Genomic DNA, 16,024 nt, shown 5'->3' with positions numbered 1-16,024 from the left:
TGGGTATCAAATGAAAGGTGTTAATGAATATTTTAAAAGGGCGTGGGCCTTAGTTCTATAGGTGGACGCCTTTTCGAGATATCGCCATAAAGGTGGACCAGGGGTGACTCTAGAATTTGTTTGTACGATATGGGTATCAAAAGAAAGTTGTTAATGAGTTTTTTAAAAGGGCGTTGGCCTAAGTTCTATAGGTGAACGCCTTTTCGAGATATCGCCATAAAGGTGGACCAGGGGGACTCTAGAATTTGTTTGTATGATATGGGTATCAAATGAAAGGTGTTAATGAGTATTTTAAAAGGGATCGTTATAAAGGTGGACCAGGGGTGACTCTAGAATGCGTTTGTACAATATAGGTGTCAAACGAAAGGTATTAATGAGTGTTTTAAAAGGGAGTGGGCCTTAGTTCTATGGGTGGACGCCTTTTCGAGATATTACCATAAAGGTGGACCAGGGGTGACTCTAGAATTTGTTTGTACGATATGGGTATCAAATGAAAGGTGTTAATGAGTATTTTAAAAGGCAGTGGGCCTTAGTTCTATAGGCGGACGCCTTTTCGAGATATCGCCATAAAGGTGGACCAGGGGTGACTCTAGAATTTGTTTGTACGAAATGGGTATCAAATGAAAGGTGTTAATGAGTATTTTAAAAGGGAGTGGGCCTTAGTTTTACAGGTGGAAACCTTTTCGAGATATCGCCATAAAGGTGGACCAGGGATGACTCTAGAATGCATTTATACAATATGGGTATCAAACGAAAGGTGTTAATGAGTATTTTAAAAGGGAGTGGGCCTTAGTTCTATGGGTGGACGCCTTTTCGAAATATCGATATAAAGGTGGACCAGAGGTGACTCTATAATTTCTTTGTACGATATGGGTATCAAATGAAAGGTGTTAATGAGTATTTTAAAAGGGAGTGGGCCTTAGTTCTATAGGTGAACGGCTTTTTGAGATATCGCCGTAAAGGTGGACCAGGGGTGACTCTATAATGTGTTCGTACAATATGGGTGTCAAATTAAAGGTATTAATAAGAATTTTAAAAGGGAGTTGTGGTAGTTGTATATGTGAAGGCGTTTTCGAGATTTCAACCAAAATCTGGACCAGGGTGACCCAGAACATCATCTGTCGGGTACCGCTAATTTATTTATATATGTAATACCAGGAACAGTATTCCTGCCATGATTCCAAAGGCTTTCGATTTCGCCCTGCAGAACTTTTTCATTTTCTTCTACTCAATATTGTAGGTGTCACACCCATTTTACAAAGTTTTTTTCTAAAGTTATATTTTGCGTCAATAAACCAATGCAATTACCATGTTTCATCCCTTTTTCGTATTTGGTATAGAATTATGGCATTTTTTTCATTTTTCTTAATTTTCGAAATCGAAAAAGTGGGCGTCGTCATAGTCGGATTTCGGCCATTTTTTGTACCAATACAAAGTGTGTCCAGATAATTATGTGAACTGAGTTTTGTAAAGATATATCGAGTTTTGCTCAAGTTATCGTGTTAACGGCCGAGCGGAAGGACAGACGATTTACTGTGTATAAAAACTGGGCGTGGCTTCAACCGATTTCGCCCTTTTTGACAGAAAACAGTTATCGTTATAGAATCTAAGAGCCTACCAAATTTCACAAGGATTGGTAAATGTTTGTTCGACTTATGGCATTAAATGTATCCTAGACAAATCAACTGAAAAAGGGCGGAGCCACGCCGATTTTGAAATTTTCTTTTGTTTTTGTATTTTGTTGCACCATATCATTTCTGGAGTTGAATGTTGACATAATTTACTTATATACTGTAAAGATATTAAATTTTTTGTAAAAATTTTACTTAAAAAAAAAATTTTTTTTAAGTGGGCATGGTCGTTCTCCGATTTTGCTAATTTTTATTAAGCATACATATAGTAATACAAGTAACGTTCCTGCCAAATTTCATCATTATATCTTCAACGACTGCCAAATTACAGCTTGCAAAACTTCTAAATTACCTTCTTTTAAAAGTGGGCGGTGCCACGCCCATTGTCCAAAATTTTACTTATTTTCTATTCTGCGTCATAAGTTCAACCCACCTACCAAGTTTCATCGCTTTATCCGTCTTTGGTAATGAATTATCGCACTTTTTCGATTTTTCGAAATTTTCGATATCGAAAAAGTGGGCGTGGTTATAGTCCGATATCGTCCATTTTAAATAGCGATCTGAGATGAGTGCCCAGGAACCTACATACCAAATTTCGTCAAGATACCTCAAAATTTACTCAAGTTATCGTGTTAACGGACGGACGGACGGACGGACGGACGGACGGACGTGGCTTAATCAAATTTTTTTTCGATACTGATGATTTTGATATATGGAAGCCTATTTCTATCTCGATTCCTTTATTCCTGTACAACCAACCGTTATCCAATCAAAGTTAATATACTCTGTGAGCTCTGCTCATCTGAGTATAATTATGTAATGAGAAAGAAGGCAGAGTTTTCTAAAAAAATGTTTAAATAAAGAAAAAAAAAATAAAGTACTTAAATTGCGAAAAATTAAGTGAAGTGAACAAACAGTTCCATATAAAAACGCAATAAGTGCACTTATACTTTTTTCCGGGTTTTAATGTGATCATTGTGGAAATATGAAGATTCTAATATTCGGATATTTAATGCTGGGATCCCATTGAGATCTATGTACGTAATTTATTATACTCAGTTGAGCAGAGCTCACAGAGTGTATTAAGTTTGCTTGGATAACGGTTGGTTGTACATATATAAAGGAATCGAGATAGATATAGACTTCCATATTTGAAAATAATCAGGATCGAAAAAAAATTTGATTGAACCATGTCCGTCCGTCCGTCCGCCCGTTAACACGATAACTTGAGTAAATTTTGATGTATCTTGATAAAATTTGGTATGTAGGTTCCTGAGCACTCATCTCAGATCGCTATTTAAAATGAACGATATCGGACTGTAACCACGCCCACTTTTTCGATATCGAAAATTTCGAAAAACCGAAAAAGTGCGATAATTCATTACAAAAGACAGATAAAGCGACGAAACTTGGCAGATGAGTTGAGGTTATGACCCAGGATAGAAAATTAGTAAAATTTTGAACAATAGGCGTGGCACCGCCCACTTTTAAAAGAAGGTAATTTAAAACTTTTACAAGCTGTAATTTGGCAGTCGTTGAAGATATCATGATGAAATTTGGCAGGAACGTTACTCCTATTACTATATGTACGCCTAATAAAAATTAGAAAAATCGGAGAAGGACCACGCCCACTTTTAAAAAAAAATTTTTTTTAAAGTAAAATTTTAACAAAAAATTTAATATCTTTACAGTATATAATTAAATTATGTCAACATTCAACTCCAGTAATGATATGGTGCCACAAAATACAAAAATAAAAGAAAATTTCAAAATGGGCGTGGCTCCCTCCTTTTTCATTTAATTTGTCTAGGCTACTTTTAACGCCATAAGTCGAACAAAAATTAACCAATCCTTTTGAAATTTGCTAGGGGCATAGATTTTATGACGTTTACTGTTTTCTGTTAAAATGGGAGAAATCGGTTGATGCCACGCCCAGTTTTTATACACAGTCGTCCGTCTGTCCTTCCACATGGCAGTTAACACGATAACTTGAACAAAAATCGACATATCTTTAATGAACTTAGTTCACGTGCTTACTTGAACTCACTTTATCTTGGTATGAAAAACGAACGAAATCCGACTATGACCACGCCCACTTTTTCGATATCGAAAACTACGAAAAATGAAAAAAATGCCATAATTCTATACCAAATACGAAAAAAGGGATGAAACATGGTAAGGTAATTGGATTGTTTTATTCGCGCGAAATATAACTTTAGAAAAAACTTTATAAAATGGTTGTGACACCTACCATATTAAGTAGAAGAAAATGAAAAAGTTCTGCAGGGCGAAATAAAAAACCCTTAAAATCTTGGCAGGTATTACATATATAATTAATTAGCGGTATCCAACAGATGATGTTCTGGGTCACCCTGGTCTACATTTTGGTCGATATCTGGAAAATGCCTTCACATATACAACTACCACCACTCCCTTTTAAAACTCTCACTAATACCTTTAATTTGATACCCATATCGTACAAACTCATTCTAGGGTCACCCCTGGTCCACCTTTATGGCGATATCTCGAAAAGGCTTCCATCTATAGAACTAAGCCCCACGCCCTTTTAAAATACTCATTAACACCTTTCATTTGATGCCCACATCGTACAAACATATTCTAAAGTCACCCCTGGTCCACCTTTATGGCGATATCTCGAAAAGGCGAACACCTATAGAACGAAGGCCCACTCCCTTTTAAAAATACTCATTAACACCTTTCATTTGATACCCATATCGTACAAACAAAGTCTAGAGTCACCCCTGGTCCACCTTTATTGCGATACCTCGAAAAGGCGTCCACCTATAGAACTAAGGCCCACTCCCTTTTAAAATACTCATTAACTCCTTTCGTTTGATACCCATATTGTACAAACAATTTCTAGGGTCACCCCTGCTCAACCTTTATGGCGATATCTCGAAACGGCGTCCACCTATGGAACTAAGGATTACTCCCTTTTAAAATACTCATTAACACCTTTCTTTTGACACCCATATTGTACAAACAAATTCTAGGGTCACCCCTGGTCCACCTTTATGGCGATATCTCGAAGCGGCGTCCACCTATACAACAACCACCACTCCCTTTTAAAACCCTCATTAATACCTTTAATTTGATACCCATATGGTACAAACACATTCTAGAGTCACCCCTGGTCCACCTTTATGGCGATATTTCGAAACGGCGTCCACCTATAGAACTAAGGCCCACTCCCTTTTAAAATACTCATTAACACCTTTCGTTTGATACCCATATTGTACAAACAAATTCTAGGGTCACCCCTGGTCCACCTTTATGGCGATATTTCGAAAAGGCGAACACCTATACAACTACCACCACTCCCTTTTAAAACCTACATTAATACCTTTAATTTGATACCCATATCGTACAAACAAATTCTAGGGTCACCCCTGGTCCACCTTAATGGCGATATCTCGAAACGGCGTCACTACCTTTTAAAATACTCATTGACACCTGTCTTTTGATACTCATATTGTACAAACAAATTCTAGGGTCACCCCTGGTCCACCTTTATGGATATATCTCGAAACGGCGTCCACCAATGGAACTAAGGATTACTCACTTTTAAAATACTCATTAACACCTTTCATTTGATACCCATATCGAACAAACAAATTCTAGGGTCACCCCTGCTCCACCTTTATTGCGATATCTCGAAGCGGCGTCCACCAATATAACTAAGGCTCACTCCCTTTTAAAATACTCATTAACACCTTTCGTTTGATACCCATATTGTACAAACGTATTCTAGAGTCACCCCTGGTCAACCTTTATGGCGATATCTCGAAAAGGCGACCACCTATACAACTACCACCACTCCCTTTTAAAACCCTCATTAATACCTTTAATTTGATACCCATATCATACAAACAAATTCTAGGGTCACGTCACCCCTGGTCCACCTTAATGGCGATATCTCGAAACGGCGTCACTCCCTTTTAAAATACTCATTAACACCTTTCTTTTGATACGCATATTGTACAAACAAATTCTAGGGTCACCCCTGGTCCAACTTAATGTCGATATCTCGAAACGGCGTCACTCCCTTTTAAAATACTCATTAACACCTTCCTTTTGATACCCATATTGTACAAACAAATTCTAGGGTCACCCCTGGTCCACCTTTATGGATATATCTCGAAACGGCGTCCACCAATGGAACTAAGGATTACTCCCTTTTAAAATACTCATTAACACCTTTCATTTGATACCCATATCGAACAAACAAATTCTAGAGTCAACCCTGATCCACCTTTATGGCGATATCCCTAAATGGCGTCCACCTATAGAACTATGGCCCACTCCCTCATAAAATACTCTTTAATGCCTTTCATTTGATACACATGTCATACAAACACATTCCAGGGTTTCCCTCGGATCATTTTCCTACATGGTTATTTTCCCTTATGTTGTCACCATAACTCTCAACTGAGTATGTAATGTTCGGTTACACCCGAACTTAACCTTCCTTACTTGTTTGTATTAAATTTGTAAACACTCCATTTCATGAATATATATGACCATATCTACCATAAAATATCGTCTGTGAACAATATTATACTAAGATATAACAGAGCAGAATAAATTAGGAAGAAAGGAAAAACGAACAAAAACATTGAAATTATTCACGCAATCATATTTACTAAAATAAAATTGATTTCATAACTTTAAGCGACATAAACCAATTAGGGCTTTGGGATCTAAGCATCCGATTAATGGATATATAATCCAACAAATTTAGCCTAATAATAAATATAGTGGGTAATATACTGCCTATGCAAGACGGCCGCTATGATGCCGGTTGCCGCTCTGACCTAAAATCAAAAAAAGTTTTTGGGACGTTTTTTTGTTTCGTAATTAGCATAAAAGGCAATATAAAAAATGTAATGTTATATTTTTGTAACTTTTTCTTTTTTGTTCAGTATAAGACGTACTTTATCTAAAATGAGGATTAAATCTGCAAATGCAACAACATTTTCGAGCAAATTTGCCATTAATTGTTATAAATAAATTAGTTAGTTTCAACAAAAGTTAACTCATTATTTGTGATTTCAGAAAACAACTAAAATAAAAAACAAAGAATCTGTTAAATAAAGACTTATGTATTTACGTGTAGGTAAAATTTGCCAAAAAAATGGGCCGGTCTAAAATTAATTCTATTAAGATTTTTGGTACGCTATAAATTATTTTGGAACAATTTTTTAGGATTTTGGTAGAGGCAACAATCGGAAACCATATTTGTATGCACGTGAAACATTTGTGCCTTCGAATTTAGCGGGGATACATAGAATTTGAAATTCACATTAAACACTTAGATAATTGTTCCCAAAGACGGCGCGCTTGTGCATAAAGGTTTAGGTCTTTGAAATTCGCATTAGAAAACTTAAATTATTGTTCCCAAAGATGGCGTGCTTGTGCACGATAATGAATTACGATATTTGTATGAATTGTTCGAATTTACAAAAAACTTTTTCTATTAATTATAAACAAATAGAGTAATATTTGTTAACAAAAATAGGCCTATGCACTGCGGCTGATCAATACGAATCGATTCATATAACTTTTATATGATTTTACGTATGCTAAGTATGCGAAATAGCCTGTCAATTGATTGTATGGAAATTTTGTTAGCGTATTAATATATAGATAGTGGGTAATATACTGCCTATGAAAGACGGCCGCTATGATACCGGTTGCCGCTCTGACCTAAAATCAAAAAAGTTTTTGGGACGTTTTTTTGTTTCGTAATTAGCATAAAAAGTAATATAAAAAATGTAATGTTATATTTTTGTAATTTTTTCTTTTTTGTTCAGTATAAGACGTACTTTATCTAAAATGAGGATTAAATTTGCAAATGCAACAACATTTTCGAGCAAATTTGCCATTAATTGTTAATTGTTATAAATAAATTAGTTAGTTTCAACAAAACTTAACTCATTATTTGTGATTTCATGTTTTTTTTGAAAAAAACTAAAATAAAAAACAAAGAATTTGTTAAATAAAGACTTTTATATTTACGTGTAGGTAAAATTTGCCACAAAAAATGGGCCGTCAAAAATTAATTCTATTTAAGATTTTTGGTACGCTATAAATTATTTTGGAACAATTTTTTAGGATTTTGGTAGAGGCTATTATAGGTAAGCGGCAACAATGGAAAACCATATTTGTATGCAGGTGAAACATTTGTGCTTTCGAATTTAGCGGGGATACATAACATTTGAAATTCACATTAAACACTTATATAATTGTTCCCAAAGACGGCACGCTTGTGCATAAAGGTTTAGGTCTTTGAAATTCGCATTAGCAAACTTAGATAATTGTTCCCAAAGATGGCGCGCTTGTGCACGATAATGAATTACGATATTTGTATGAATTGTTCGAATTTACAAAAGCTTTTTCTATTAATTATAAACAAATAGAGTAATATTTGTTAACAAAAATAGGCTTATGCACTGTGGCTTATCAATACGAATCGATTCATATAACTTCTATATGATTTTACAAATGCTAAGTATGCGAAACAACCTGTCAATTGATTGTATGGAAATTTTGTTAGCGTATTAATATATAGATAAATTTGGTAATTTTCCTATAGATGAAAAACCACTGAATTAACGTAGGTATGATGCAGTAGAACGCATACCTCTTACGATAAGTCTACAACTGGGAAGACAAATTTGGGGCAATTTTGGGAGTGTTTTAGGATATTTCAGAACTCTCTTATGGATCATGTCTGAACTATTTCCGGGTAGTCTCTGCACTATTGAGGTTAGAGTTCGTATAGTTTTTGATACCAATTGTAGACTATCTACGCAGTATTTCAGGATAATTTCAAGGCTGCTTTGGGATGATTTCGTAATATTCTGGGATTGTTTCGGGATCATTTTGTTAATTTCGGGGGTATATCAGGATTTATTGGGAACTGTTTTTGCGATCAGTAAGAAGGAGAAAGCCCCTTAAGAGCTTTTGGAGCTATTTCAGAAGTAATATGCTTTCTACTTTAGGTCTGGAGCATTTCGGGATTGCTTTAAGGATCATATCCCGCCTTTTACGGGAAAATATTCTGATATATATAACATTTCGGGATTATTTTTATATTACCACGGATTTTTTAGGATTACTTCAATACCATCTTCTGCCAATTTCGAGATGATTTCGAAGTAGTTTCGGAACTATTTCTGCATTCTTCTGGCGTCATTATATTTAGCGTTCTTTGCACACAAAGTATATTAACTTTGATTGGATAACGGTTGCTTGTACAGTAGGGCGGGTCGATTTAAAAATCGCTCATTGCTCGCATCGTATTCTAGGGATCAAACCAAGAAACTTTGCTGAAGGGACCATACCTCTAAAATGAATTCTGATGCCCCCCCCCCCCCCCCCCCCCCCCCCCCCCTTTGGGTCGAATTTTTGGGTAGGAGCAATTTCAATTCTACCTGCTGTGTCTTGTGGTGGCTTAAAAAAAAAGGACGTGTGGCACTCGGGGACTGCCGCGGTAAAGCTATTGCATATTATCAACTTATGCAATTATAATAGTTATGCAACATTTTGTTTTCTTTGATATTAATTCAAGTTAACCTTTTTAAGCGTTGTGACCGATAAGAAAACAAATTTTTTACTTTTATTGAATAAATGAGAAGTTAATATTTAACTTTCACTTTAACTTTATTTTTAACTTTAACTTTCACTTTAACTTTAATATTCACTTTAACATTAATGTTGAAGCACATCAGTTCAAACAATTTCCTCATCGTACTTTTCGTTTCATGCCCACTGTATTAGTATACATTACATACCAGCAAAATCATCGTCACCAACTTCACATTCATATGTACATATTTATACATCTTACATACTTTCGTTCTTTTCGTTGTCATAACTACATATGTAGGTAGGAGAGCAAACTGCAGCTGCATCGAAGTCGGTACCGCAACCAACAACAATACACTCTAGCATCACGTCACCTCACTAAGTCACGTAGGCAATACGCATCTCTTCCTCCCACCCACCGGTAGTCGCATAAGGTAATTAGAAAAACAATTTACCGCTCTTCGCTTGCACCGCTATACTGGAATATTGAATACATTTTTAATGCTTGGATATTGCTGTTCGAGTTGAGTGAAGGAGAAGTTTTTGGATCATCGTTGGATACAGTCCGCTTTTATTATTGACCCGCGAATTAATAGCGCATCAAATTAGTGGTATAGTAATTCTTGTAACTGCTTAAATTGAATTAAAATTTAAAGTGCCTACAAAGGTATTAATTTTTCGTTTTATTTGCACGTATAGCAAGTGGAAAAGCCCACTTGCTCGAACAAAGGTCCTTCGAGCCGGATCTCGGCTCCGCGTTCGCGTTATAACCAAAGCCAAATTTTCGATCGCGAAATTGAGTTTTATTCGTCACACGTATCATCGAACAGTATGGAAGGGGAGACTGGAACACCCCCAAATACAGCCGGCAACATTAGAACAAAATTGCTTCAACGAGACAAGTTACTTAGCAGAGTAGCAGAGCTCCATCAAGATATCCAGCAGTTCTCTACCATGTCAGCGTATCACCTTGAGACCAAACTAGCGCTGATTGAGCACCACTTCGCTGTCTTCGAAAAGGTGCAGTCGGATTTAGAATCCTTAGATGAGTCGCAAATCGACCAAAATCATCGCTCCTTATTTGAGGATACCTACTGCGATATCAGGAGCGCTACTGTTGAGCGCATAGCTGAAATTAACAAGGTAGAGGCATTGAGCAGCACCACGATGCCTGCTATTCAACCATCGTCTTCGCATCGCCATAGTTTACCGAAACTCCAACTGACGAAATTCAGTGAAAACCATACCGAATGGCTAGACTTTCATAATATGTTCACCGTTCTCGTTCATAATAATGTAGGACTGAATGAAATTGAGAAGTTTCAGTACCTACGGTTATGTTTAACCCACGGCGCCTTCAGGCTTATTCAATCTTTAGAGGTCACCACTGACAATTATAATCGTGCCATTGACTTGCTCACGAAAAGATATGACAACAAAAGTTATATTTTTCAGTCACATGTACAAGCAATGTTTGATAACAATTTCCTTAAGACGTCGAGTGCGTCTTCGCTAAGAGAATTCATCGATTCCATAAATTCCCATCTTCGCGCATTACAATCTCTTGCTTCACGCACACAAATCACGGATGGAATTTTGGTGCACTTCATCGTCTCTAAATTAGATCCAGAAATTCAAGTCAAATGGGAAGAGTATGTGACTACTAAGTGGGATAATTCTTCGTTATCTTTGCTTCAGTTACCAACATGGGATGATCTAGCTACATTCATCGAGCGCCGCTGCCACACGGTCAATATCATTGAAGTCAACAGAAAATCCACATCTAAGGCTTCGTCAGCTACCAAATCATCGGCGTTGGTGAAGTCAAGTACATCATTGGTGTCGTCAGTAACCAACAAATGTTTATTATGTAACGAGGCTGTTACACATTCGCCATTTAAATGTGAAAAATTCAACGCAATGGACCCAATGCAGCGTTATAGTATTGCAAAGAAAAATCAACTATGCCTAAATTGCCTTGGAACAGGTCATACGTCTAGTAAGTGTCCTTCTGCCAATCGTTGTCAACATTGTAAGGTAAGCCACCACACGCTTCTTCATCGACAACAGCCGCAATGTTCGGAGACAACGCATTCGCCGCCATCAGCTGCATTGAAGGTCAGTACAGGTACGAGTGAGGTAATTCTGGCAACTGCGTTAGTGCAAATTTATACTAACCATGGTACAAGGCTAATAGTAAGAGCGCTGCTTGATTCGGCCTCCCAGTTGAACTTTATGACGGAGCATGCGGCTCAATTGCTTCATCTAAAACGGACCAAAATTGACCTCGAAATAACCGGTATTGGAGCATTAAGAACCAAGTCATACCAAGGCGCTTGTATTAGTATCCAATCGCTTCACAATGGATTTTCCTCGGTAATGGAAACAGTTATACTCCCATCGATTTCGACACATCAACCCCAAAATTGTATTGATGTAACCCATTGAGGAATACCAAAAAATATCCAATTACCTGACCGCACCTTCAACTGTCCTGGTCCTATTGACTTACTCATCGGGGCTGGGCTCTTTTTCGACATTCTATCGGTGGGTCAGATAAAATTGGACAAAAATCTGACAGCACTACAGAAGACGCAGCTAGGCTGGATTGTAGCTGGTGCTATAAGGTCACGACCATTAGTTTCATCATCGACCTTGCTTACTTCGTCACCACCCGTCATCCCCTCCAGCACACATACCACAACAGCGCAACCGTCAATAGACACTCTTCTATAGAAGTTCTGGAAATTAGAAGAGAGCTATCATTCCCGAAAGGCCGAGCGTACGTTGGAAGAGGAGGAGTGTGAGGTATATTTCCAAAAAACAACAACTCGTTGCCCTATAACACACAAATTCATTGTTCGGTTGCCCTTCTCGACAAGTCCAAGCAAGCTTGGCCAGTCATACGAAATCGCTCGTCGTAGATTCTGGTCGGTGGAGAAGGGAATACTTACCGACAGTGCGATTAAAGACGAATATAAAAACTTTATACAGGAATACATCGTCTTAAAACATATGGTTTTATTACAACCAAATGAATTGTCATCGAAGGCCAGAACGTACATTCCCCACCACTGTGTGGTCAAATTGGACAGTTCATCGACAATGCTGCGAGTGGTGTTCGATGCGTCCTGTCGCACATCAAATGGAGTTGCATTAAACGATGTTCTTCGAAGTGGTCCTACGTTGCAAGACGACATATTCACCATTCTTCTCCGCTTTCGCACGTATCGGTTCGTATTAATGGCCGATATAACAAAAATGTATCGGCAAATCATCGTAGATGAGAGAGATTCGAAGTATCAATGCATTTTATGGAGAAACGCACCAGGTCAAGAACTCTGCACTTATCAGTTGCAGACCGTCACATATGGAACCAGTTGTGCCCCTTTTTTGGCAGTGAGATGTCTTCGACAGTTAGCTTACAACAATGTTTCGACACACTCGATTGGGGCTGCTTTCACTCTCCGTGATTTTTATGTTGACAACTTAATGACTGGCGCTGCAACTATCGAGGAAGTGGTGGCCATTAAGAATGAAGTAATCGATTTATTAGCTGGAGGAGGATTTCCTCTTCGAAAGTTCGCGTCGAATCACCACAACATTATAGCTGACATACCAGACGCCGATAGGGTAGTAAATGTAAATATTGGCGGCGTTTCATATATCAAGGCGCTAGGTCTGAAGTGGTCACCCCAGGATGACAATTTTCTGTTTTCGTACTCGTCTTTGGACCCACCATCGTCAAAAATCAGCAAACGCACTATTCTGTCGAGAATTGCGAGACTCTTCGATCCGCTTGGGTTGTTAAACCCCATCGTCGTTACCTGCAAACTATTGATGCAGCAGCTCTGGAAGCTCAAATTATCGTGGGACGAAAGCGTGCCAATGCAAATCTACACACAGTGGACGGACAAATGCCACCAAATTACATCGATTAGCAATTTAAAAATTCCAAGGTTAGTACATTTTGATTTTGAAGCGCAACTACACGCTTTTTCAGATGCAAGTACAAAGGCATACGGCGCGTGCATTTACGCAGTTTCGCGGTACGAGGGAACAATGTATACATCGCTTATATGCGCCAAATCAAGAGTGGCACCAACCAAAGAGATGACTCTTCCTAAATTGGAACTATGCGCGGCTGTTCTCTTAACAGAATTGTTAAAATCAGTAGTAACTATATTTAGGACAGAAGCTAGCAACATACATTGTTGGTCAGATTCGACCATTGTATTATCATGGATACAGGGTGAGCCCATGCGATGGACAACATTCGTTGCCAATAGGGTGACAAAGATCCAACAGCTAACAGCAAACTACAGTTGGCATCACGTACCTACGAAGGAAAATCCAGCTGATTTTGTTTCACGTGGAGCAAATGTACAGGGCCTCATCGATAATTCCCTATGGTTCCACGGACCATATTTTCTGCAACAAGAACAATCAACCTGGCCCAAAAATCCAATTAATAACATTGAAACCCTTCCCGAGCAACGTAAACAACATCATGCTCTGCTAGCAGCGGAGTCAGACGACCTAATTGCAAGGCATAAATATGCCAATAACTATACTAAACTACTTCGTATTTTCGTTTATGTTCATCGCTTCATATCACGCTCTCGTCGCTCACCAACTACGTACTCAGGCTCAATCGTCGCAGAAGAATTAGATTCTGCCTTATTTCTCATTTGTGGCTACATACAAAGGCAAGCGTTTGCAGCTGAATACAAGCAATTACAGGAAGGTAAAGTAAGTCGACAGTCCAACTTCAATCAGCTATCGCCATTTATTCATAACTCGTTGATTCGTGTTGGCGGAAGAATAAAGAATTCTTCGCTACCTTTCGATGCTAAGCATCCAATTCTGCTCCCAAGAACACACCCCTTTGTATACACTCTCATCGATTATCTTCATCGTCGTCATATGCACGCTGGTTGTCAAACCCTGCTAAGTATTTTGCGTGATAAATTTTGGGTTATTAACGCTAGATGTACTATAAGACAAGTTGTGCATAATTGTATACTATGCTATCGCAGTAAGCCTCAACTGCATAATCAAATAATGGGGTCACTACCACAAGAACGAGTTGAGCCCACATTCCCTTTCGCAACAACTGGGTCGACTATTGCGGACCCTTTTCAATAACTCCACAGTTAAGGGGTAGGGGCTCTATCAAAGTCTACTTGGCTGTATTTATCTGCTTTACGACTAAGGCAGTGCATTTGGAATTAGTTCCAGATTTAAGTACAATGGCATTTATCTCTGCACTTAAGAGATTTATCGCTCGGCGAGGCAAGTGCAATACAATTTTTTCTGACAATGCAACCAATTTTGTTGGTGCCAATCGAGAGCTCAGAGAACTCTTGACCCTCTTCGCCTTGCAGCAACACATTGCTTCGGTACAAACCTTCATGGCTGAAGAAGGCATAAATTGGAAATTCATACCCCCAAGGTCACCGCATTTCGGTGGACTTTGGGAAAGTGCAGTAAAGCTAGCCAAATATTATTTACGTCGCGCGATTGGATCTCACATGTTGAAATTCGACGAACTAAATACAGTATGCTGCCAAGTAGAAGCCATGATAAACAGTCGCCCGCTTACACCGATATCAAATAATGCTGACGATCTCAGCGCTATCACGCCGGCACATTTTTTGACCGGACGCACTCTGTATACTATTCCAGAGCCATCATTGTCTGAGGTGAATATGGGTACTCTAAAAAGATTCCAAATCATTCAAGCCATTCAGCAGCAATTTTGGAAGCGATGGCACTCAGAATATTTAAAGGAGCTTCAACACCGGTATAAATGGCAAACTATTCGAGAAAACCTAAAGGAAAATGACATGGTGCTTGTTAAGGATGAGAATACACCACCTCTCAAATGGCCTCTTGGCAGAATCGTTGAAACCATGGCTGGTTCTGATGGTTTAGTACGTGTTGTCATGATAAATACTGCTGATGGGATAGTCAAACGAGAAATAACAAAGGTGTCAAATTACCAATAGAATCTTCGACTTGCGACTAATTAGTAACCAAACACTCATCGCCGAACCATCAACTTTATTAAGTCATCATTATTGTTTGATTGAAAACACAGTTTTCAAGGGGGGAGGATGTTGAAGCACATCAGTTCAAACAATTTCCCCATCGTACTTCTCGTTTCATGCCCACTGTATTGGTATACATTACATACCAGCAAAATCATCGTCACCAACTTCACATTCATATGTACATATTTATACATCTTACATACTCTCGTTCTTTTCGTTGTCATAACTACATATGTAGGTAGGAGAGCAAACTGCAGCTGCATCGAAGTCGGTACCGCAACCAACAACAATACACTCTAGCATCACGTCACCTCCCTAAGTCACGTAGGCAATACGCATCTCTTCCTCCCACCCACCGGTAGTCGCATAAGGTAATTAGAAAAACAATTTACCACTCTTCGCTTGCACCGCTATACTGGAATATTGAATACATTTTTAATGCTTGGATATTGCTGTTCGAGTTGAGTGAAGGAGAAGTTTTTGGATCATCGTTGGATACAGTCCGCTTTTATTATTGACCCGCGAATTAAGAGCGCATCAAATTAGTGGTATAGTAATTCTTGTAACTGCTTAAATTGAATTAAAATTTAAAGTGCCTACAAAGGTATTAATTTTTCGTTTTATTTGCACGTATAGCAAGTGGAAAAGCCCACTTGCTCGAACAATTAACTTTCACTTTAACTTTAACTTTAATTTTATTTTTAACTTTAACTTTCACTTTAACTT

General features: G+C 38.1%; 1 protein-coding gene across 1 annotated transcript; it reads left to right on the top strand.

Moving 5' to 3' along the window:
* Nucleotides 1-12,071: 12,071 nt before the first annotated feature.
* Nucleotides 12,072-15,823, top strand: LOC137238901 (uncharacterized). Its single transcript, XM_067763930.1, has 2 exons — nt 12,072-13,994; nt 15,537-15,823. The coding sequence occupies exons 1-2, from the start codon at nt 12,258-12,260 to the stop codon at nt 15,615-15,617; spliced, it is 1,818 nt and encodes a 605-aa protein (XP_067620031.1). The 5' UTR covers nt 12,072-12,257; the 3' UTR covers nt 15,618-15,823.
* The last annotated feature ends 201 nt before the right edge of the window (nt 15,824-16,024 follow it).

Source organism: Eurosta solidaginis, chromosome 1 (genome assembly GCF_040869045.1).
Source record: "Eurosta solidaginis isolate ZX-2024a chromosome 1, ASM4086904v1, whole genome shotgun sequence".
Taxonomy (NCBI): domain Eukaryota; kingdom Metazoa; phylum Arthropoda; class Insecta; order Diptera; family Tephritidae; genus Eurosta; species Eurosta solidaginis.
This window is presented reverse-complemented; position numbering and strand designations above follow the sequence as displayed.